The 25,705-nt window shown below is 39.2% G+C and overlaps 1 protein-coding gene across 1 annotated transcript in view; it reads left to right on the plus strand.

Annotated features, from left to right (window-relative positions):
- Positions 1-25,705, plus strand: part of Prss12 (serine protease 12) — a 66,009-nt gene that overhangs the window by 32,703 nt on the left and 7,601 nt on the right. Inside the window, exons 3-9 of the mRNA XM_042697596.1 lie at positions 4,644-4,822; positions 6,501-6,642; positions 10,290-10,486; positions 12,177-12,318; positions 16,970-17,175; positions 20,370-20,448; positions 21,625-21,747. Of these exons, the coding sequence (XP_042553530.1) occupies positions 4,644-4,822; positions 6,501-6,642; positions 10,290-10,486; positions 12,177-12,318; positions 16,970-17,175; positions 20,370-20,448; positions 21,625-21,747 (1,068 nt within the window). The remainder of the gene's footprint in view (positions 1-4,643; positions 4,823-6,500; positions 6,643-10,289; positions 10,487-12,176; positions 12,319-16,969; positions 17,176-20,369; positions 20,449-21,624; positions 21,748-25,705) is intronic.

Here is a 25,705-nt window from a genome sequence, read left to right on the forward strand (position 1 = left end):
TGCCATTTCTGGTTTTCTGGTGGTTAATTGGAGATAAGAGTTTCACAGACTTTCCTGCCTGGGCTGGCTTTGAACTGTGATCCTCAGATCTTAGCCTCCTGAGTATCTAGGATGACAGGTGTGAGCCATCCATGCCCAGCTCATCAATTTCTTACTATGCAAAATTGATAAATGAAACTTTATCATAGGCATATATGATATGCACAGGGTTTGGTAGTATCTGCCCTTTCAGGTATCTGCTAGATACCTTGGAACATATTCCCCAGACACAGAGAGATACAGAGGGACTATTTGATATATATTTTTTTTGGGGGGGGGGGTGGAAAGCAATATGGAGATTCCTCAAAAAATTAAACTTAAAACTACTCTGTGACCCAACAGTTCTACTCCTGGACATTTACCCAATAGAGCACAAAGAAGGCCACACTAAAGCTACCAGCACAACCATGTTCATTACAGCATTGTCTACTATAGCCAATATATAGAATCAGCCCAGATGCCCTTCAATGGACAAATGGGTCAAGAAAATATGGTATATATACACGTGGAATTCTACTCACCCATCAGAAAGAATGATATTGTATCATTTGTAAAGAAATGGAAAGACTTGGGGCTGGGAAGGTGGTTCAGTGGTAGAGCGCTTGCTTTGCATGCATGAGGCCCTGGGTTCGATTCCTCAGCACCACATAAGCAGAAAAAAAAAGGCGGAAGTGGCGCTGTGGCTTTAGTGGTAGAGCACTTGCCTTGAGCTTAAGAGCTAAGGGACAGTGACCAGGCCCAGAGTTCAGGTCCCACAACTGGACCCCCCCCCCAAAAAAAAAGAAATAAAAGACTTAAGAAAAATTATGGTAAGTAAAGTAAGCCAGAGAGACCTATGTTGCATGGTTTCCCTCATTAACTGAATTAACTGAAGTGTAATAGACTCTATGGAGAGTGCAAATAGCATAATTCTTAAAAAAAAAAAAAAAGAGTAAGTCAAAGCCCAACAAAGTAAGTACTAGGATAATTGCTAGAGTGGAGGGTGGGCCAAGAGGGGAGGGGTAGAAGAATGAAAGTGAATGGGTGGGGGGAATGCAGGCAAGAATTCATTGTATATAACCACAGATCTGAGAAATATAAAGGAAGGGGTGAGTGGAAGGAGGTGAAGATGTTGAAGTGATGACACAGATCAAGATGCACTGCACACATCAATTGCTTAAAAGGCAAAAAATTCAACACATAACCTAACTTTAAGATAAACGGGGGAGGGAAGGGGTATATTGGGAGGGGTGGGTGAGAATGTTGAAAGCAGTGACATTGATTAAGATGGCACTGTATTTACAAACAGCTCCTTTGTACAATTAAAGATTTTATATATGCCTGCCTTCTGTAGCCTTTTGTAAGGCGTGTGAAAGTTCTCTGAAACAACTGAAAGTTTCACTAAAGACAATCCCATCAATGGAGCATTTAGATTTTTCTGTTTGGTTGTTACATTTCCCATAGCAAAACAAAACACTCATTCAGGAAATGGTCATTTGGACCACATCATCTGTGTTAGGACCTCTTTGTTGTGCTCTTACATTTGTCCTTTAGTACCAGATATTACTCTTTGATATTTGTTGGGGAAGAAGGGTTACTCTGACCCTGCAGTTCTGCAAACATCAGAGAGAAATTCAAGTGTCAGAATCTCAAATTTTAAATTAAAATTTGTATTGTTACTCTAAAGGTGATGTACAGAGGGCTTACAGTTCCATAAGGCAGATGAAAGAGTATATTTATTTTTGGACAATGCTACCCCTTCCCTTGCTCCAATTTAATATTTTTAACCACACACAAATAAAAATATGCTATTTCAATGGGGAAATTAACTATTGTTTTCTTTCTCCAGCTTTCTCTGGGTCCCCACTACTGTAAATACTCTTTTATTCTTCCTTTAATTATACTCTGTGAATTTTAAACAAAAAGTTGGTCAGGTGATAAAGGAACAAATAAATTCATCTTATTTGTTTTACTGGTCAAGATGTGCTTAATGACTAAATATTTTTGTTAATTTTTTAAAATATATGTACTCTTAAAAGCCACCCCACAATACCTATTAAAGTAGTCAAACAAGATTTTCTTCAACCAAAAAACTGACTCTAAGATTTTGCCATTATGGGACTGTCAAGACCATTTAACAAACTTTTCCTTGATATTTTGGTTGTAGATTCTCAAAATAATAGAGAACAAAAACAATAGAGATTAGAGACAATGTTATTAGCAAACAACATATACGAGTCTAAAAATTAAAAGGCTAACTGGAGGTGAAAATGCAATTTCTAAAGTCATTAGTTATTTTGACAGATTATCACAATCTTTATCCAACTCTTGGATTCAAGGTTGATAGGACTTTGAATTGTGAGAAAAATAAACTTTCTACCACTATATTTGGCTGAAGGTGTTTTCCTTAGGGATCAATTTAGCGGTCTATCACCAAGACATAATTGTAGTAGTAGCTTAAACAACATTAGGCTAAAGTTTATTTCTCTTTCAAAAGTCAGAAGCCCTAGCCAGGTGCTGGTGGCTCACGCCTATAATTCTAGCTACTCAGGAGGTTGAGATCTGAGGATTGTGATTCAAAGCCAGCCTGAGCAGGAAAGTCCGTGAGACTCTTTTTTTTGGGGGGGGGGGAGTCTGGTTGTGGGGCCTGAACTCTGGGCCTGGGCGCTGTCCCTCAGCTCTTCAGCTCAAGGCTAGCGCTCTACCACTTGAGCCACAGTGCCACTTCCGGCTTTTTTCTTTTCACTTATGTGGTGCTGAGGAATCGAACCCAGGGCCTCATGCATGCAAGGCAAGCGCTCTACCGCTGAGCCACCTTCCCAGCCCCGTGAGACTCATCTCCAGTAAACCACCAGAAAACCGAAAGTGGTACTGTGACTCAAGTGGTAGAGTGCTCACCTTGAGCTGAAGAGCTCAGGGGCAGCACCCAGGCCCAGAGTTCAAACCTCATAACTGACAAAAAAAAAAAAAAGAGTCAGAAGCCAGTGGCTCACACCTGTAAGTCTTAGTGATCTGGAGGTAGAGCTCAGGAGGATCTCAGTTCAAGGTCAGCCTAAACTGGGAAGCCTGGTAAGAGTTCCAGCTCCACAGAGAAGCTTTGGGGATATGGTGGAGTGTAACAGAAGTAAGAGGATCACAGTCCAGGCGAGCGTGTTCTGGAGGAAAGCAAGACTTTATCCTAAAAATATCCAGCAAAAAGTATGGCATGAGACATGGTACAACAGTAGAGTGCCAGCTTGACAAACGTAAGTTCCTGAGTTCAAATACCACAGCCCCTCCCCCCCCAAAAAAAGGATAAGAAAGAAAAGACCAGAGGTGACAGGTACAATGCTAATTTGCTGAGTTGTATACTTTTCAAGGCTCTAGACCTTTCTTTCTTCCTTTCTAACATCCTTTTATTCATATATTATTATTTTTTGTGCCCATACTAGGGCTTGAACTTAGGGCCTCGCACTCTTGCTTAACTTTCTTTCACTCAAGGTTAGCACCATATTACTTGAGCTACATCTCTACTTCTGGCTTTTTGCTGGTTAATTAGAGGTAAGAGTCTCATTAGTTTCTGTTTTTGTTTTTTTTTCCCAGATTGACTTTGAACCAGCAATTCTCAAATTTCAGTTTCTGGAGTAGCTAGAATTACAGGCATAAGCCATCAGCACCTGGCCAATGTTAACCTTTTTCTTTCTTTTAAAAAGTTTCCTTTTTTGTTTGTTTATTTGCCAGTAGTGTAGCTTAAACTCAAGGTCTTGCACTTTCACTTGGCTTTTGTTTGTGCTGGTCCTGGGGCTTGAACTAGGGACTTGGGTACTGTCCCTCAGCTTCTTCTTGCTTAAGGCTAGTGATCTAAACTTTGAGCCAGAGTTCTACTTCTGGCTTCTTTGGTGGTTAATTGGAGATAGGAATATTACAAGCTTTCCTACCCAGGCTAGCTTTAGACCTCAATCCTCAGATCTCAGTCTTCTGAGTAACTTGGATTACAGGTGTGAACCACCAGCAGCTGGCTTGGCTTTTTTATTCAAGGCTGGCACTCTACCACTTGAGTCACATCTGTCATCCTTAAAATAGCACCTTAGGGACTAAGGTCAGTAACTTCTCAAGCTCCAGCCATCACCCTTGCTTTGTAGTGAGCAGGAAGAAGGGTGTAAGACAAGGACACTTTCTAGAAATGGTAATTGATACATGCTTCTTCAACTATCATTGGTAGCACTCAGTCATGCTGGTGTTGTATTGGGGATACTGACAAAAGTTCTGGAATGGATGTACTTACACTTACGCAGCATAATTGATGCCCTGTACACTAAAAGTAGACGGAGAGATAGATCTGATGTTACGAAATGAACAAAGTCATCTAGAAGGAGAGGGGCCTGGTCTTTATTTTGGACAGCCATTTTCTCACCCTCCTCCAAAAAGCAAAGTAGGGTAAATATATGAAAATAGCTACCAGTCTTTGAGATAGATGTGATCATAGAAAATGTAAAGAAATACAACAAATGAACAGAAAAACGAAATACAGAAAATCATAATCACCCATTCAGTGAACTGATGATAATCTTTAACCATAGGCAAAAGAAAGGCCATGAAAGTGTTGTTGTCCAGCCCAGAATGCTTATGTTCTTATGTTTTCTCAGTGGCATCGCCAAGGCCTGGAACCAAGCATCTTTTGGGGAAGGGTCTGGCCCAATATTGTTGGATGAAGTCCGATGTACTGGGAATGAATTTTCAATCGATCAGTGTCCAAAGAGCCCCTGGGGAGAGCATAACTGTCTCCATAAAGAAGATGCTGGGGTGTCCTGTACCCCTCTAACTGGTAAGAGGCTTACCCTGACCCCTAGTACCATCTTGGCAGCCCACAGCTTCCTTACTCCTTTATTTGAATATTACTATTAAATGAACATAATACAAACTATGCATTAAAATTCAATCTTTATATTCATTGTCTATTTTTTTTTCCACAAGGCTAGTACCTTACCACTTTGAGCCACAGCTCCACTTCCATTTTTCTAGTGATTAACTGGAGAGAAGTGTCTTAGGGACTCTCCTGCCCTGGCCTGGCCTGGCTTTGAACAACGATCCTCAGATCTCAGCCTCCTGAATATCTAGAGTTACAGAGGTGTGCTCTTCACGCCCAGCTCATTATTTATTTCTGAAATTTTCCATTTAAAGTTTCAGAAGGCCAGGTCAAAAAAATATAACTTTGTTGCATCACAGAAACCCAATAATCAAAATAAATGTGCAGTGATAAATTGCAGACATTCATTCATGTTTTTAGTTTATTCCTTGATGCACCAGTTTGGCTCTCAGAGCACATTTCTAGCTGATATAAAACTGTACTGATGTGATTGTTGCTTAAAGCACATGGCTAAAGAAACCAGATTAACTTGGGTGAGCTCTTTTTCAGAGTATGCCACATGGCAGTGTGCCTGTCCAAATAGGTCATGTGTTATAAGAATGTCGTGTCAGAGTAGAGTTGCCCTTGGCATACATTCTTATGAGTTTGGAGGGAAGAAGAAAAAAACAGAAATGAGGAGAATTTGGTTTGTCATAAATCTATTGTTTCTATGATGTGTTAAAAACTAATTTGTTATTTTTAAGAACTATTATTGCTATTAAAAATAATAACTATTATTAAGGTGTTGTACAGAGGGGTTACCATTTATAATGTGTTAGTTTTTAAGTTGCTGTAACAAAATACCTTACATGAGCTTCAAGGAGGAAACTTTGTCTTTTGGCTCTACATTTCAGAGATTTTAGTTCATAATCCTTAGCTCTGTTGTTTCTGGGCCCATGATAGGGGAAGCACGTGCAAGAGGCCAGAGGATCCAGGTTCAAAGCCAGCCCCAGCAGAAAAATCTGAGAGACTCTTAATTTTGATTAACCAGCCACATGCCAGTAGCAGTATGGCCCACGTGGTTGATCACCAGCCTTGAGTGAAAACACCAAGCAAGAGCATGAGGCCCTGAGTTCAAGCTCCAGTTTAGGAGCCTGCACATGGAATAATAAAGCTATGGACAGGATACAATTTTCCTTATTCCCGAATAATTTTTTCGGTCTTCATCGTTCTGTATTTTTTGGTTTGCAGTTGAAAGTTTGAACTAATTCCAAGTTACAGTGTTCTCTGGCTTTTAAAATATCAGCAAATGGTATTGGTTAGGCATAAGCACAACTTGATCATCAAAAATTTCCCAAACAGTATTTCATCTAGAGAAATCAGAATATGCACTTCGAACTATTTTTCTACTCACAGAACAGGTGGGCTGTTACTAGGAAGAGATGTGTGTTGTGTCAGACATCAGAAACAACGTGATGTTGTCAGAAGCGATGTGACGGCGTCAGACACCACTGAGGGAATGGGACTGTACGCTTAATGAAGAACATAGAGGGAGGCCTGAGTTATGGTGATATTTCTGGCAGTATCTAAGGGTTGTTTTGCTTTTTCACTTTGGAGAATTGATTTGCTTAGACTCTGTGTCTCTTTCTTATCATAGATGGAGCCATCCGACTTGCAGGTGGGAAAGGAATCCATGAGGGCCGCCTGGAAGTGTACTATAGGGGCCAGTGGGGGACCGTCTGTGACGATGGCTGGACGGAGTCGAACACATATGTGGCTTGCCGACAGCTGGGATTTAAGTAAGACCTGTCACTATGAAGCAGCTCAATGCCAAGTTGTATCTTTAAAAGTCTTCTTGTGGAATCCCGACTTGTAATTTCTATCATAGTAAAAATATATCTTTTCTCCTTTCTTTCTTTCTTTCTTTGCTTCCCTCTATCCATTCCATTATTTATTTTCTATCATATATATATATATATATATATATATCTCAATCTTCCATCCATCTGTCCATCTATCCATCCATCCAATCTATGAAATCTATCTATCTGCCTGTCTATCTATCTATCATCTGTCTGCCTGCTTACTGATGGGCACACAACAATAAAACACAACAACTTCTAAGATGACAAATAACCATTCCTTGCCATTTACATCAGTCAACTTTTCTGCCCCCTCTCTCCTTAAACAAATCAGTTGAAGTCAGTGGTGACTTCTAAATCCCTTTGATTCTCTGCAAGTAATACTGAAGGCATCATGTCCTCAGACATTCTCTACCATTGGATGTGGTTAGTTTTGACATCATGGTGTCTAACATTTCAGTGCAGCCCAGTGACATCTCAGAATGCTGTGATAATGATCACTGTTATTTGAGGAAAACAGCACTCTGTCATGAGATGACCTTTAAAACTCGCCTTGGCTGAGTTTCACACTTTGGGCCATGTATTCCATGTCGTGTCATATGCACAATGCATTCTAGTGTGAGGACTTATATTGGCTGCAGTAATGGCTGCAGTAATGATGCCTTTGAGCAAATACTTGGACAAAACCCATGAATGACCATTCTTTGTTTTCCATATTTCTGTCATGCTTGAAGTGGTGTTTTCATGCTTAAATGATCGACAAAATTCTTTCCTTTCAGCTTGAGCTGAAGCTAATTGCAAATGTGCACTAAACCTTAAAAACTGTATGCTGGCATAAATCATGTTAAAATATATAAATAAACAATGTATTATAAATTAATGTGCATATTAATTTATAAAAACAATAGAAAAGAGAAAGTTTGGAAAAGGAAGAAAAAATACTGTTTAAATATATATTTACATTACAGATTAATATATATAAACTTATAAAAACAATATAAAAGGAAGTTTGGAAAAGAAATAAATAAAATTCTATACAAATTTTTCTTTTTATACTCTTGTTAATATAACTTGTACATAAAACTGTATCTCCTCTAACAGTGAACATTGGAGTTTTGTCTGCATATTTTTTTACTTTATATGGCTACATAAGTCACAAGTTTTCATGTTAACCTCATATCCACTAAATAGTCATGATAGTCATGTCATAATTTATGTAATATTCAAGTTAATTTTAAGCAGATATTAATTTCATATTAGATTAGTTGTAAACAATACTTCATGAGGGTATAAATACGTATAATTACTCCATATTTTGAAATTTATTGGGCAGAGCAGTTTTGTTTTGTTTTGCCAGTACTGGGCTTGAACTAAGGGCCTGGGTGCTATCCCTGGGCTTTTATGCTCAAGGCCAGTGCTCTACCATTTGAGCCATAGCTTCATTTCTGGCTTTTTGGTGGTTAATTGGAGATAAGAATCTCACACTTTCCTTCTATATCTGGCTTTGACCTATGACCCTCAGGTCTCAGTCTCCTGAGTAGCTAGAATTACAGGCTTGGCTCAGCACCCAGACAGGACATTTATAAAATTATTAGGTCAGAGGGTACGATGTATCAGCCAAATAATTACTGACAATTACTAGGAATTACTTAGCACATGTCATTTTATGTTTGTGAATCTGTTACACAGAAAACTGTGATCTGCTTTCACAAATTCAGAGAGATTCATAAACTCCATTGTTTTTCATACATTTTCACCATTTTCCTCATTAAAGAATTGTGATAGTAACTTTCTCCTCCATGTTTTATTACTTTCATTTGTAAATCAATCCAGCTTTACTTTCATTCATAGATAGAATACTCACTGGTTCTAAAAGTGATCTCTTAATGTGTTACTGTGAGCATGTGCTACACGTAGTTTACTGAGGAATTTTTGAAAGAAAACTCATTTGGAATGAGGAAAAGAGAAAACCTTGTGTTTCTTGATAGTAGTAACATATTGAACTAAAATAACTTCCTGGAGTTGGGTACCAGTGACTCATGCCTGTAATCCTACCTACTAGAGAAGCTAAGATTGTAAGATTGCTGTCCAAAGCCAGCCCAAGTAGATGAATTTAGGAGATTCTTATCTCTAAGTAACCAGCAAAAAGCTGGGAATGAAGGTATGGCTCAAGTGGCCATGCAAGTACATGAGGGTTCCCAGTTCAAGATTTAGCATTGGCACAAAACAACTTGCTGGTATACGTATGTTATGTATATATATATATATATATATATATATATATATATATATATATATATGTTGAGAATGACAGACTGACACATGTTTTTAGGAGGAAGGGGTAAGTTGAAAGTGATAGCAATACAAGATTTACAACTGATGAGTTAGAAAGATGATGGAAGAAAATTAAGATAAATGAAAAAGTGCATTGTTTTAATTTTTTTAAATGTCAGGTGGTTAAATACAGTTAAACAACTGGAGAAATTCATGGTGAATTAAAAGAGCCTTCTTCCTCCTCCTTCTCTTCCTCCTCCTGCTCCTCTTCCCCCCTCCTCCTCCTCCTTCTTTTTGGCTCAGTCATGGGCTTGAACTCAGGGCCTGAGCACTGTCCCTGAGCTTTTCTGCTTAAAGCTAGTGCTCTACTATTTTGAGCTATAGCTCCACTTCCAGCTTTCTGGTAGGTAATTGGAGATAAGAGTCTCATAGACTTTCCTGCCCAGGCTGGCTTCAAACTATGATCCTCAGACCTCAACCTCCTGAGTAGCTAGGGTTACAGCATGAGCCACCAGTGCCTGGCACTTTTTATATTCTTAATGTCAAAAATGAGAAACATTAAGTGAGAAAATGATTGACACAAACCTTATTATGAATTAGAGTTGAATTTCATCAACTTTTAGAACACAATGACACCATAAAGATCGTTTAAGCACACTGATTTCTGGAAACTTGGATATTTTTGGAACCAAAGGGAGATTGAAAGGAGGATGAGAGAAGTTTTACAGGTATTTCCTATTTTATAGCATATAATTCCTTACAAATACGTATGATATAATATAAACTAGAAAGTCAATTGGAATGCCAGTGTCAAAATTGATAAAAATTAAACTTACATGTAAAGCATCATTATGATTTTCATGGGCTGACATCAGAACTTTATTCTGGGTGGGGCACCAGGTTTGAGCAGTCACTGCATTTTATTTTGGAGAGGAGAATACGAAAGAGCTGTAGGGGATAGGATAACAATCACATGAGCTCAGAAAGCTCAGCAAAGGCCAAAATCAGACAGACAGTTCCCAGGGATTCTCACAAAATTGGGAATTGGAAGTTAATCCCCTCGGTTGGAAGGTTAAACTGTAGACAGACACAAGAACAAATTCCCCGTTAGTTACTTATGGAATCAATCAGAAATTATTAAGAGGATTAAAACGTATGATGAAAGCAAACACCACTCTGAGTCTCCAAGGTAAGAGAAAGACCAAATGCCTGCCCTCTGAAGTCATGACGCTTAATTAGCTTGTTTGTTTTATGGTTCCCTGAAATGTAAGGCAGCAGTCGTGTGCAGAATGTTTATTTCATTGCCACAGATATGGCAAACAAGTCTCTGCAAACCATATTGAAGAGAGCTCAGGGCCCATATGGCTGGATGATGTCAGCTGCTCTGGGAAGGAAAGCCATTTCCTGCAGTGTCCTAGGAAGCCGTGGGGCCGGCATGACTGCAGCCACCGAGAAGACGTGGGCATCGCCTGCTACCTTGGCAGCGATATGTGCAGACTTTCCCAAGGTGAGCATTTGCTGCTGCGCTTGAGAGTTACCCCAGCTCAAACCACCGGCCTGCACAGGAAACATGTCTCATCATTGGTACTCTGCTTACAAGTGGGTTTCCCAATAAAAACAATCCTTGGGTCTTTCCACGGATAAAATTTGTTTCTCCTCAATTTTTGCATGTGTGTGACATGGAACTCTTTCTCATGGAATGTGCTTATAATCGCATGTGTCTGAAAGGTAGAAAAACCAAAATTATCCATTCATCGATGCCTCCATCACTTTATTTCAGTATTCATTGATCTTGAGTCCTAAGTCTTTGCCAAAACTGGGACTTGAACTCCTGGCCTCTCACTCTCTCTGGACTTTTTCACTCAGGGCTAGAGTCCTGCCACTTTGCGCCATGTCTCCACTTTCAGCTTTTTACCGGTTAAATTGGAGAGAAGAGTCTCGGTGATTTGTTTGCCCAGGCTGGCTTCAAACTACGAGCCTCAAATCTTAGTCTCCTGGGTGGCGAGGATTACAGACAAGAGGCTAGGACATGATTTTATGTAAAAACAAGATTGTTCCCTTCCCCCATCCTGTTCAGTGCTTTGTCACTAGCTATCTGTTGCTTCTTCAGCGATCTAAGTGGTGTTCTAAGTGGACTCATTTAATAGACCCTCTTTCCCACCTTTCTAAAATACAATTTTCTAGAAAGTTCCCTATCAGGTATCTTTCCTGTTCCCCAATTATATATATTTTTTCAGTCTCCTGTTTGGATAACAGGTAACTAGGTTCTCTCACAGTCCTGAAATAATTTAGATAAATATCTTCAAACAACAATTAAGCATTCTAGACAAATTCTCAATGTCTGGTGAAAAGGGCAGAATAAACATGAATGAAAAATATAGAGGGAAGTCAGGTGCTCATGCCTGTAATCCTAGATACGCAGGAGGCTGAGATTTGGAGGATTGTGGTTTGAAGTTGGGAAGAAAAGTCTGTGCAACTATGGTATACATCCCTGCGTGTGTGAATAGATGTTAAAATAGACATAGGTAGGCCTTGACTTTAACCTCAGGATTGAATCATCTTCTCACATTTATTTATTTGTTGATTGATTGATGCTAGCCCTGGAGCTTGAACTCGTGGCCTTATGCTCTTAAATAGCTTTTATGCTCAAGGCTACCATGTAAGTCAGACCTTCACTTTGGGCTGTTTGCTGGCTAGTTGGAGTTAGGAGTCTCTCAAATTTCTCTGCCCAATATTGGCTTCAAACTTCAAATATCAGCCTCCTGAGTAGCCAGGATTATAGGATGTACCACTGATGCCTGGCTTGGTTCATAGATTTTTTTTAAAGATAAGTAAACACAAGTCTAGATTCATGTTCTTTTAATATTTAGAAATTAGTTGTAATTTAAAAAACCCTCTCACTTCTATAGAGCCTTTCATTCATTTAATGAACAGCGATTGGTTTTTCTATAGATACCAGGCAAAGTTCTGAATGTTGGGGATACAAGGTTGAGCAATGTGAGCACTTTGACGTTGGTATTTCAAAATACATAGATGTAGATATAGGGTTTTATTGATATCTCTTCCTTTTCTCCCTCAAACAAATTGCCCAATTGATTTTATATCTGATCTTTAAAAAAAAATGTGTTCTGTAAAGTCTCATGCCTTAGTGTAAGTTTGCTGGTTTGGCTTTTCTAATACTTTTGAATCATGGTTAGGTTTTCCTATCAGACTGATGGATGGAGAAAATAAGAAAGAAGGACGAGTGGAGGTCTTTATCAATGGCCAGTGGGGAACAATCTGTGATGATGGATGGATGGACAAGGACGCCACTGTGATCTGCCGGCAGCTTGGCTATAAGTAAGGACGCTCATTATTTGGATTGGTTTCTTGCTGAACATTTCCAATTTGTTTTGAGGTTTGTTCTCATTAGTGCCTCTTTTTTTAGAGACAGCTCTGGTGTTCAAATGCAGCGCCTTGAACCATGCCCCTAGCTCCCTAAATCTAATAATACCTCTCAGTTGAAAATGTAGTCAGCTTATTGACTTAATTCAGAATTATAAAGAAGTAACAAATAGTATCTTGCTAAACTTTTCTTTTTTCCCCTCTTGAAATATATAGTATAGCACATAAAAAGCTTAAAAAAAATCTAGTAAGAGTCTAATAAGACAGACAGTGGTGGCTCATGCCTATAATCCTAGCTACCCAGAAAATTGAAATCTGAGGATCACAATCCAAAGCTAGCCTAGGCAGTAAAGTCTGTGATATTCTGATCTTCAGTTAACCACCATTTTTGGTAACTAATTGGAGATCAGAGTCTCATATATTTTTGTGCCCAGGCTAGGTTCCAACTGCAATCCTCAGATCTCAGCCTCATGAATTGCTAGGATTATAGACGTGAGCCACCAGTGTCTGGTTTAAATAATTTCTTTTAAAAATTGGTATAACACTGTTTTATTAACAATCAAAATTAAAGTATATCTAATTTGTGTTTACGTTGAAGTACTTGCAAAGAGTTAAGTTTCATATTTTGTATATGACATTTAAAAGTTAAATCAGAGCTGGTGTTAGTGGCTCATTCCTGTAATCCTAGCTACTAAGGAGGCTGAGATCTGAGAATCATGGTTCAAAGCCAGCCCAGGCAGAAAAGCCTGTGAGACTCTTATCTCCACTTAACCACTCAAAAACCAGAAGTGGTGCTGTTGTTCAAAGTGGTAGAGCATTAGCCTTGATTGAAAGAGCTCAGGGACAGAGCCTAGGCCCTAAGTTCAAGCCCCACGACTGACAAAAAAAAAGTTAAATCATTTTTATAAGTAGATTTGATCTTGTCATCTATTAAAAATATATGAAGAGAAAATACTTCTTAGACCTATAGAAAGTGTAGTTATTTCATCTTTGAAATTTAAAATTTTCTTCCTTAGCAGAACATGCATATGTATGTGCGTATATGTGTCTGTGCGTATTTGTGTATGTGCACACACACACAGACACATATATACACAGTCTGGAGGACATTACACAAACCTTGGTTTCTATAACCAAGCTTGGAAAAAAGAATGTTATTGTACTTTTAAGCTCCTTGTGGGCCAATCCGACATTCTTACTTTACCATCCCAAAGTGACCACTGTCTCAAATGTCAGTGTCATTTCGTTGCATCTTCATAACCTTAAAACTAGTGACATCCTTAAGCCATAGCTTTATCTATTAAAAACAATCTGTTTTTTGAAAGTTAAACAATACTACTTTAGGTCCTTCACTTTCTTATCACTATTCTTAGATTTACTTTTGAGATTTATCTCTGTTGATCCGAGTGACTATAATCCACTCATATGCATTTTTCTCTATAGTATTAAATTGTGTTAACTATCCAATTTATTTATTTATGGTGTTGATGCTGGGTTGTTTATCTTTATTAATTCATTTCCCATTGCTTTAACTGAATACTGCAAGACAAGGTGACACTAGTCATGATGGCTCATATTCATCAGCTGACATGTCGAAATCCTTAAAGATAACAGAAAAAAATTAAGTTAACAATCCTTAAACAAGGCTGTTTACCTTCCAACCTCTAGGTCTATGAGCTGATCTTTTGAGATTGGCATTCCAAGGTGGCTCACGGCAGCAAATGATGAGAAGGGTACCGACAAGGGACCAAACTGAACTGGCTTTTCTAGTGGACCAGATCAGTATTGAGATCATCCATGAATGCTCGGATCTACTAATCCATGGATGGATGCACCCATTCATGAGGCTCTGTCTCATTCTTTGAAAGCCCCATCTGGTCCCAATCTTAGACAATCCTATTAAACTTGAACATGAGTTTTGAGGAGGGCATTCAAATCATCATAACATCATTTCTAGTTTTGCTTTTAAAAATATCATGACTGCTGGGGCTGGGAAGGTGGCTCAGTGGTAGAGGGCTTGCCTTGCATGCATGAGGCCCTGGGTTCAATTCCTCAGTACTACATAAGCAAAAAGAAAAAAGCCGGAAGTGGCGTTATGGCTCAAGTGGTAGAGCGCTAGCCTTGAGCTGAAGAGCTGAGGGACAGCGCCCAGGCCCAGAGTTCAGGCCCCATGACCAGACCCAAAAAAAAATTAATTAAAAATATCACGACTGCTAAGAACATTCTTAGGATTTTCTGATGGTATTCTTAAAAGTATTTTTTTCAAAGATATAATTAAGAGTAGAACTTCTGGCTTGTAGGCATTGTGTTGCCTTGGTTTTATCAAGGGATGTAAGATTACTTTTCACTTCCTTATATAACAAACTCTGTTTAATTTACAAACAGATTTAATCCGTGGGCAGCTGGGGTAGTGTTTTACTTAGTACATCTTCCTGCTTACTAATGATCGACATGCTTCCATTTGTTTCTTGGCCATTGATATTTCCTTTGGTATAAAATACAAAGTTGTTGTATCTGTCTGGTACGTTTTATTCTTGTATTATTTCTGGGAGCCAGGCACTGGTATGGCTCACACTTGCTATCCCTGCAATCCTAGCTACTGAGAAGGATGAGATCTGAGGATCACAGTTCAAAGTCAGCCCAGACAGGAAAGTTTGTGAGCCTTTTATCTCCAGTTAGCACCAAAAAACTCAGAAGTAGATTTTGTGGCTCAGCGTAATAGAGTGCTAGCCTTGAGCAAAAACCTCAGGGACAGTGTCTGGGCCCTGAGTTCAAGCCTTAGAACTAGCATGTGTGTACACACACGCACACACACAAATCTGAATATTAATTATATAATATATGCCATTTTGTGTATTAGAAAATACTTACCAATGAATATATTTGTAAATTTTGTGTGTGTATATCGATATTGGGACTTGAAATCGGGCCTACTGCTATTGTTCAGCTGTTTACTTTCTTCACAGATGGAGTTCTAGTACTTGAGCCACACCTTCAGCCTTGTAAATACTTATACAACCATCTTTTGGTTGTACCTTAGGGTGATTTTTAGTAAAGTGATGTTCTTCATTTAATATTTATTGAATTTTTCTTTTTGTTTATAGTTTTTACCCTCTTTAATAAATACTTGAACAGTAGGATAATTTTCTACTCTTCAAATATTGTAAATATATATATGTAGGCATGTGTACATATATGCATGTATACACATATACATATATGTACGTTTTTGGATGGTGCTAAGGATTGAACCCAGGGCTTCGTGCATGTTAGGCAAGTGCTCTAGCACTTGAGCTGTGTGCACCCAGCCCCTATAACTCAAATTTTGAAGCTTTTGTCTTTCATAATTACATTTGTTAATTTATTAGGAGTAGAGTTTTAAATTTGAGGTTGGTTGAAATATTTTATTGCATTAAAAGTTTTTGAATTTGTATATACATTGTTTCTGTGTAATGGTACAATGGGGATTAAATGTGAGGACTGGCAATTTGCTCAGCAGTTACTGTACCACTTGAGTCACACCAGCACCTTTTAGTGTTGGCTGGTTATTTTCGAGGTAGGGTCTCACTTTGTTTATGGTAGGTTCACCTGGACTGTAATCCTCCATTGTGCTTTTCCATGTTGCTAGGGATGACAGGGGTACACTGCTGTGCTAAGCCATGGGGTTGACACAGAGTCTCATGAATGTTTATGCCCATACTGGCTTTGAAACATGATTCTCCAATCTCCAGCTCCCCAGTGGCTACGGTTACAGATTTGAGTCACTAATTTGAGTGCCCTACTAATTTGCACATTAAAAAAAGTAGTGTGCTAGTAGAAAGAAAAAGAGAAATATGTCAAAAGTAAGTCTGCCTTCTATTCTTAATTCCTGTGTTCTCTATTAAGAATTGTACCTTTGCTTCTAAAGGATGCAAAGAATCAGTTCTTAAGACTCTGAGAATTATTTAATATCAAAATTTCCTTGGTAATATTCTAGCGTGTGTGTGTGTGTGTGTGTGTGTGTGTGTGTGTGTGTGTGCACGCGTGTGTGTGTGTTTGCCAGTCCTGGGGCTTGAACTAGTGCCTAAGGTGTTGTCTCTGAGCTTTTGTGCTCAAGGTACAAAAGCACTCTACCACTTGAGCTCCACTTCTGGCTATTTTTGGGGAGGGGGGAAGGGGTGATTAATTGGAGATAAGAATCCTATGAACTTTTTGCTTGGGCTGGCTTTGAACATCAGATCTTAGCTTCCTGAGTAGCTAGGATTACAGGTGTGAGCCCCCAACGTCTGGCTTACTATTATACCTTAAGAGGGTTGAAAATTGTTTTTATTCCCCCCCTCCAGTTTAGAGTTTAAAACTAGCTTTCTTTCTTCTTTTGAAATGCCATTTAGTGTGACTTTCTAAGCAAAAGTTAAATGACAGGAAACATCTATGGGGCATGACACTGAAGAGGGTACAGTTCTTATTTCAATTTATGGACAGTCATGGAAAAATAAAGGGTCTTCTGGACATGTACAGGCTAATTTTACTATGTCAACGTTAATGAGCAGGCGAGAGGATCTCTGTGCTCTAGTTGCAGGGGTGCTTGACTGAGTCTCTACATCCCTAAAGAATGCTTTGCTTCCAGGGGCCCTGCCAGAGCAAGAACCATGGCTTATTTTGGGGAAGGAAAAGGCCCCATCCACATGGACAATGTGAAGTGCACAGGGAACGAGAGGTCTCTGGCCGATTGCATCAAACAAGAGATTGGAAGACATAACTGCCGCCATAGTGAAGATGCAGGAGTTATTTGTGATTATTTTGGCAAGAAAGCATCAGGAAACAGTAATAAAGGTAAGTCTCCTTCACAGGCCCTGAACACATAAAAGACTACTCATTCCCACTTCATTCATTCCCACACATGGTGCCCTGGTCATGAAAATCCCGTGCAAAGAGAATGTATACAGTGTTACTTGTGCCAATGTTTAGAACCAGTGCTAGGTTCTTGGGAAAATGTGCTTACTTGAGGCTGACCAGGATGGCAAAGTTCTTGGTTGATGTCTTTCTAGGACCTTGTCATCTCTGAGATCCTTTTACATTCTTTGTCCTTTCAGTGTGTTTCTACTTTGAGTATCATAGAGCTGTCAGGCTCGACAATTCAGAATTGCCATCTACTTTACAAAAAGCAAAGAAATGCAAACAGGGATGTCTCCAAAAAATCAGGCACTTCTTCACCCAGTTCCTGATGTTTTAAACAAGCAAGAATAAATATATTTCAAAACTAAAAATTACCTTTTGTAAGCTTTTATTCTCTGAAATGTGTAACTTAAGGCAAGAGAGAATATAGTAGACTCTTTGTACAGTTTAATAAGTTGGTATTCCTTAGAGTTCTCTGAGGAAATTCAAGTGTTATGAAGTAGATATTGCTTTGAATGAATGAGTGGTGGAATTAGTTACTTTAGAATAGTCTATAGTTATGCTTTATGAAAAGAACAACTAGTTATCTCTTGATCCAGATTGAAAATCTATAGTCTCAGTACTGGGGCTTGAAATTCATGCTTTTCGCTTAGCTTTCGTTGCTCAAAACTGGCCCTCTACCAATTGAACCACACCTCCATTTCTAGCTTTTTTTGGGTGGTTAACTGGACATAAGAGTCTCCTGTATTTGTCTTCCTGAGCTGGCTTAAAACCTGGTTCATCAAATCTCAGCCTCCTGAATAGCTAGGATTACAGATGTGAGCCACTGGTGCCCAGCCTGAAAGTCCATAATTGAATGCATGTGTTGCACCTGAGCATTCTCTGTCTTTGTTTCTATGTCTCTTGCTTCTGTCGGTGTTTGTGTCTCTGCTCTCTCCCACCTCCACTTCTTACCCCCCACCCCCCAGCTTCTCCTCCTCATCCTTTCAGATAATGAGACAGGGACTTGCTCTGAACACCCAGGGGGCCTAGAATTCACTACGTAGCCCAAAGTGTCCTCCAACTTTAGATCCTCCTTTCCCCAGTCTAAGTGCAGGGAATACAGTTCCACCATGCCAGGCTCTCTTCTTTTGTTTTCAACACCTTATAATTACTGTCAAAGACAATGTAATAAATTATTTGAATATTGATTATAGGATTCTTCATATCAGAGAGCCTCTAAATGTGGAAAAACAAGGTAGTAACCCAATTTCCCCTGAATGCTGATGACAATTAAATAAATTTCTTTTAATAATTTACATTATACTTATGAATTAATTGTAGCTGATTCTTTAGATTCAGTCACATTTCTTAAGCAGCTGAAAAGCATAAAATATGAGATATCTGGATTTGTTTTACTATTTCTTCATACCTTTACTGAACTACACCTTATCTTGATATTTTTCATGGCTTGCAATGCTACCATACCTCAACAAAAAGGTGTCATCTCAGGCTAGTTACAAAACTAAATATGGTTTACCAACAAAATAGTCTTATGTTATTCAAGAGTTGGTGACTTGTATAAAATGAACAGATGTAAACTCATTGTTTTCATGATCCTTTCCCAAAAGACCTTCGTCTGGCTTATTAAATATTTTATTCCAGTGTATAGCTTTAAGAGATTTCTCTTCCCTGTGATTAGGAACTCTTTGTCCCAGAATGATGTAAACTTTAAGTTTTGCTTTCTCAGTATTATATCAGTCCTTTTCTTGGCAATTATATACATTGACATGATTTGGATATGGTTGGAAATTTTTGTTTTTCTAATAGCTTATAATTTGCAGTGTCACCTAGATGACTCATATCCTAAGTGATGAAAGTTCAGCTTTGGACACTATACTTCTGAGATCATTTGGCAAATTAACACATTGTTGAAATACTTTCTCTGTCAAGAACTAACTACTTTGGGGCTATTGAAGTGGCTCAAGTGGTAAAGTCCCTGTGTAGCAACTTTGAGATTCTGAGTTCAAACCCTAGTGAAAGGAAGGAAGGAAAGAAGGAGGGAAGAAGGAAAGAAGGTAGGAAGGAAGGAAGGAAGGAAAGAAGGAAAGAAGTTGATTCCTTTCAACTTAGTTATGAGGATTCAGTCTTCATACATTTGGCACAATTCCCTTCTTATACAGACAGCAAACATTTTGTGCATATATATTTAGGCAAAAAAACTATCCCTATATAAAATCTATTTTGTATATTTACCCATCTTTTGTATATCATCTCTTCATATATATGACATATGCATGTATACCTGATATGTAATATAATGTATGTCACTATGCATTGTTATTCTATAGCATATATAATGCATGTATTATACATGACATATATATACATTATAAATACTATAGTATATATGATACTCATATGCACATTATATATAATACGTGTATGTATGTGCATGCATGTGAGTGTGTGTGTGTGTGTGTTGCTGAGGACTGAATCCAAGAAATCAAACACCAAGCCTTGCACATGCTAAGCAAGCACTCTTACCACTTGAGTAATGCCCTCCCTCAGCCCCCTCTTTATATATTTTTTAATATAACTTTTTTATGTATATCCTTGACAGAAATCTGTGATCTTGGGATGCTGGCTTTTGTATGTTGCTATAGTATATGAGCAAGTAAATGTAAATTCAGATCAAAATTCTATTTTGAGAAGTGCGTGTGCTTTGTTCCTCTGAGTTACACTTTTATCTATGGCTTGAAGAAGGTTGTAGCTAAGAAGTGATCTAGACCACTACTATCTTTGCGATTCTCTGTCTTAACATTTCTTGAATGGCAGAACAACTTTTATAACCAGCAGAAGGAGGCCTGGGTAGCTACCAGAGACTGCACAGGGTCAAACCATTCAGCAGCCCATGAAATCCTTCTGAGTTGAGTGATGGAATGCTCCATACAGTTTGTCATCTGCTTGTACCATTATTACCTCAATAAAAAGTTCAATGAAAAAGTTATTTTTAATTGTAAAAAAAATGATCCTGTCCTATGAAAAGAATGGGCATTTAAAATATGGAGGAGCTCATCAGAAGATAGTTGTCTCTCATGTGTTTAGTCCTCTATTGACAGTGTGACATGCCTCACTCATTTCTGCTTCAGACACCTCGTCCTCTGTTTGTGGGTTGCGATTATTGCACCATCGACAGAAGCGGATCATTGGTGGGAAAAATTCCTTAAGGTAAAATTTATTGCAAAGTAATTTTTCCATTGGATTGTTATTTGTATCCATATAATGCTGCACACTTGGCATAGCCTGTTATTACATAAGTAATTTGTTTAATCTATTTCATTTCCTAAATCAAATACAGATCACAGTGATAATATCATGGGTTTTTTTTAACCTCCATTTATTTTACATAGATCATAGTTTTATGGCTCTAGCCCATTAGATGAGCTAAATATGATGTGGCAGGGACAAAATAATTTTAACAGGAGACCTCAAAAATGTATAATTGTACAGACCCATTTAGTCTAGAATATATACTTTTTTTTTTTTTGTCGGTCGTGAGGCTTGAACTCTGAGCCTGGGTGCTGTCCCTCAGCTCTTCAGCTCAAGTCTAGTGCTCTTCCAATTGAGCTACAGCGCCGCTTCTGGTTTTCTGGTGGTTTATTGGAGATAAGAGTTTCACATATTTTCCTGCCTGGGCTGGCTTTGAACCGTGATCCTCAGATCTCAGCCTCCTGAGTAGCTAGGGTTACAGGTATGAGCCACCAGTGCCCGGCTTGAATATATATATTTTTGATTTGACTCATTGTAATAGAATGTTTTATTTGAATTTACTAATAGGAAGCTGGCACTTTGTTTACTCAATACCTTTTGGGGCACTTATTTATTGGTATTGGGGTCTGGGCACTTGCTGTTCCTTTGCTTTTTTACACTCATGGCTGGGGCTCTATGACTTAAGCCACAGTTCTACTTTTGGCCCTTTTTTTTTTGGGTGGCTAATTGGAGAAAAGAGTCTTACAGACTTTCTTTCCTGAGCTGGTTTTGAATGTTGATTGTCAGATCTCAGCCTCCTGAATAGCTAGGGTGACAGAAATGAGCCATCCCAGTGACTTCTTCAGGTTAGTGGATACGGAGACAAATCCCACTCAAATCACACAAAATGGAGAAGACTCGGCTCATTTCTAAATATGTCAGAGATTGCTGTGGTGATGCCTGTAAAGGCCTACAAGCTCGTCTTTAGAGTTGCTCGTGTGGGATGTGTTCAAAGTCGAATGTAGGAAGGGCCCTTCAGTCATGGAATACCTTTGAGCCTCTCACCATCCACAAGTCCTGAAAGTCATTGTTCTCACCGGTGTTTGTCTTTACTTTGTGTTCCTTTCATGGATATGCAGCTTGCTTTCTTTGCAGGGGAGGCTGGCCTTGGCAGGTGGCCCTCCGGCTGAAGTCATGGCACGGAGATGGCCGGCTCCTTTGCGGAGCCACGCTGCTGAGTAGCTGCTGGGTGCTGACTGCGGCACACTGTTTCAAGAGGTACGTGTCCACCTTCCCATGTCACCATCAGCGTGGACTCCTGGGATTGTCCAGCCCCGTGCTGCTAGACAACACTTGGGGGAAGTGAGGGAGATGACATCTAAAGGACAACCCCCCCCATCCCCAACCCCCCCCCCCCCACACACACACCTCTCCTGGGAAGCCACTTGTTACCCTAGTTGCAAAAGGAACTCTGGATCTAGGGAGAAGAGAAGGTAGATTTTTGGAGGGATGGGAGTTATGGTTAGGGCTTCTCTTAAGAACTGAGCTGAGACCATGATAGCAAAAGACAGGCTGATTCTAGTAAGACAGCAGAAAGATAAAGCAAACTGCTGTCTTTAATTCCAGGAAAGGAGGCTTACACAGAGCACATGTGAGAAAGGTTCATAGATTTTTAGTGGCCCACCATTTTATTTCGCACCACTTGCATCATGTGGTTTCCCACCACATTAATTCAGTCTTAGCTAACAATGAATGATAGCACAGTGTCCAGAAAAAGCAGTGAAGAATCTGCTGTCCTGTCTTCCTATGCTCAGGCTAGTGTCAGGCACTCACTCACTTTGTTTTTTAGTGCTCTACCCCTTGAGCCACAGCCCCACTTCTGGTTTTCTGGTGAGCTAAGAGTCTCACCGACTTTCCTGTCTGGGCTGATTTTGAACCGCGATCCTTAGATTTCAGCCTCCTGAGCAACTAGGATTACAGGTGTGAGCCACCATCCCCTGGCTGAAAGTACACTCAGTTGATCAGAGAGAACCATGCTTGGTTCTGAGTGCCATGCCACCAAGAAACAATATGGCGCACCTCAAAGTGCAAGCAGAAGGAGATTTAGTGGCAATTGCCTGTTGCTTCAAATACTGCCAATGTTAGAGAGAGGTGGGATGCTTTGTAACATAAACTTTTGAGGAGGCTTATTTCTTTTTTTTGTGTGTGGTTATTGTTTCTTTAACACTAGGACAAAGATGAGCTAGATTACAAGTGTGGGGAAGAGATTTGCAATGCAGTCGGTTTAGGCAGAGAATGGCTGTTTGAGAGGGCAGTGCGCAGAAGGGATGAGCCTCCTTTGAAGGAGAGCAGTATTATTTGTTGGGTTATCAAATCTAGGATTTGTGTAGTAGACTTAGAAGAATTAAGTCAGGCCCGGAATGCTGGAGCTGTGGATTTCTGTTCTACTCTCTAAGTAGTGAGAGACACCAAAGGTTTTTGAACCTTGAAACATGATCAAAGAGAGTTTTAGGAGATGAGTCATTTGTAGCTGTGTTGGAGAGATCTGAAGGGGAATGGCAAAACAGATAAGGGTGTATTAAGGAGGTTGTAAATAGAAAAATCTTTGCATATGTGTTTTCATGTCTTTTTCTGGAGTGACTTAAAATTTAAAACTCTCCAGCAGGAGCTGTAAGGGCTCTTATTTTATATTCTTCTATAAGAGGGAGACTTGTTATAACATTGTAATAAGAGAGACAGAGAAAGAGAGAGAGGTGGAAAAAGAAAGAAGGTCTTGAGACATGGCAATACAAATCAGTAGAAGTCAGGACAGTGTCACAGAAGATTTGAATTTGGCTATGAAGACTCGGATTCTAGTTCCAGCTTTTCGGTTAAAGGTTTGGCTTTTTAGAAATTGTTTCTCCTGTTAGACCCTCATTTTATTCCGTTGTAAAGTGAAGATCATTGCACAAATAATCTGCAAGTTATTATGCAAGTATTTTATTAAGTGTGAAATTCAAAACCAACTTTGGTGATTATTGAGGTCAGGATGAAAGGGAGGCAGGGAAGAGTAAATATGTTTACAAAAGGAAAGACTGAAAATGTGTTCCTTTTCACTTACTAGAGGAGAAGAATAAGACACAAAAGAAGAGACCCTTTTGAAAAAGTCTGTTTAGGGGCTTAGGGCTTAGACAAAGTCATCAGCATGTTTTGTTTAGATTTTCCTCCACTTATTCAAGACTCCTGGCCTTTCAATTTAGCTAAGTTATTGTCTTGGGGTGTGGGGGTTCAAGGACTGAAGAACTGAAGTAGGAAGATAGCTCAAAAAAGTTCACTTAGTTTGAAAACTTCGATATGATTTTGGGCTCTGCTGAAGGCATTTTGGTTTTTTTTGGTTTGGTGTGGAGTGAGGTGTGGGAGCAGGTTGGATTTGCTTTTCCTCCCTTGGCCAGTTCCTCTTAGATGTTGCCTAGACTTAGTATCTGTCTCATTGGTGTTTATACATCAGGTGTCTACAATGTAACTTGGTACATAGTAGGTCTTCCTACATGATTGCTGCACACTAAAAATGGGAGTTCTGTTGGCAAATAGTGGCTGTGTTTAATAATGTTGAGCTTTTAGTTAGGGGGTGGTGGTTATTTTAAACCTGAATCAGTGTTTTTAACTCTTTCCATATGTCATCTGGAATTTCCTTCTGTTATCTGCTCAGTGTAAGGTAGGGACCATTGATTAAAGAGCAGATTATGGTATACAGCGTTTTCATATGCTTTGGCTACAACACAAGATTTATTTAATGAGATCAGGGGGAACACTGCATAGCAAATGTGTTACATCTGATGGGTCAGTAATCTGCTGGGTTTTCTGGGCTTCCTGTTTGAAGTGCCTACAGCTACAACTCCAATCCTTATTGCACCGAGTTTATGAAAAGGCATAGAGCCAGGTCCTAGTGATTAGAACAAGTCTCAGGTGTTTTTATTTTTTGTCTGTTTTGTTTTTAAATCTAGATTTTGGTTTCTAACAATCCTCCTTTAATCACAAGAAACAGTGAAGTTTGTAAAATAGAGACTGTGTGGTATGCCGAGAGGCTACTCCTTTCAGATTTCTTGCAGGGCATATGTAAATTGTGTTAGTCTAATTTAATGCTTACTAGCTGGGTAGAGTGTGTGTGTGTCTGAACTTTGTATTTGAAATTAGTTCCTTTATCTCCTTATTCTTTCCATTTATATTTCCTCTATTTGTCAAGCGTGGGGCCTGTGTATACATGTGTATTTGTGTGTGTGTGTGCACCAGGCACTATCTGATAGTTGTATCTTGAGTGCAGATATAGGCCAGTGCTCTTATTTCGGGGGTGGGGGTGGAATTCAGGGCCTGGGAAATGTCCCCCCCCCCTTTTTCTTGAGCAGTGGTTTCTGAACAGTAAGACACACAGGTTATTACCTGCTGAGTTGTTTTGTGATGTAGAATGGGACCCTTGGATGTTTCTCTTTTTTTCCCATAGTCATGTCTACTTTATACAATCCTCAAATCAAGTTAGGGTGGAAACAATGGCTTATAGAGGATGAAGTCCGAATGCCAATATGTCCCATGCCTATCCTTAGTCACCTGAGTTTATACAGTACACTGCTATTTCATACAGGGAGCACACGTTTCATATAGGGTGCCCACACCTCAAACTGAGTGCCCTCTTGTGGGTGATCCCAATCCTTCTCTCATAGTTTTACATAGGGCAAAGCAGTGTGAAATCTGCCCACACCTGTGCATCCATCCAGTAACGACTTAAGGCCTGCTGCCATTTTGTTTTTACATTTTCTCCATTGTTAAAGCCATAGCATATTTGGAATGTCATATCCTTTTTTTTTTTTTATCAGATTCAAGGGAAACATGTTTTTTTGGTGGTAATCTTATTAATCCTTCACAACATACATTGTTTGTTCTTGCTCTTTTGTGTACGGAATCATTTCTACAAAGTACCAGGGAATGACCTTCTATTTCAACTGAAAAGAACCTGAAGCCAGGCGCCAGTGGCTCACGCCTGTAATCCTAGCTACTCAGGAGATTGAGATCTGAGGATGGCGGTTCAAAGCCAGCCCCAGCAAGAAAATCCATGAGAATCTTTTTTTTTTTGTTTTTATTTTATTTGGTTTTATTATTTGATTAAGGGAAACATTTTATGGGAAACAAACAATGGTAGTATACATAACGAGTACCAAAGAAAACATAAATGATTTGTTTTTGTTTTTTGTTCTGCAGTACAGGG

The sequence above is a fragment of the Dipodomys spectabilis genome, unplaced genomic scaffold (genome assembly GCF_019054845.1).
Source record: "Dipodomys spectabilis isolate Male_0828 unplaced genomic scaffold, ASM1905484v1 ptg000225l, whole genome shotgun sequence".
NCBI lineage: Eukaryota > Metazoa > Chordata > Mammalia > Rodentia > Heteromyidae > Dipodomys > Dipodomys spectabilis.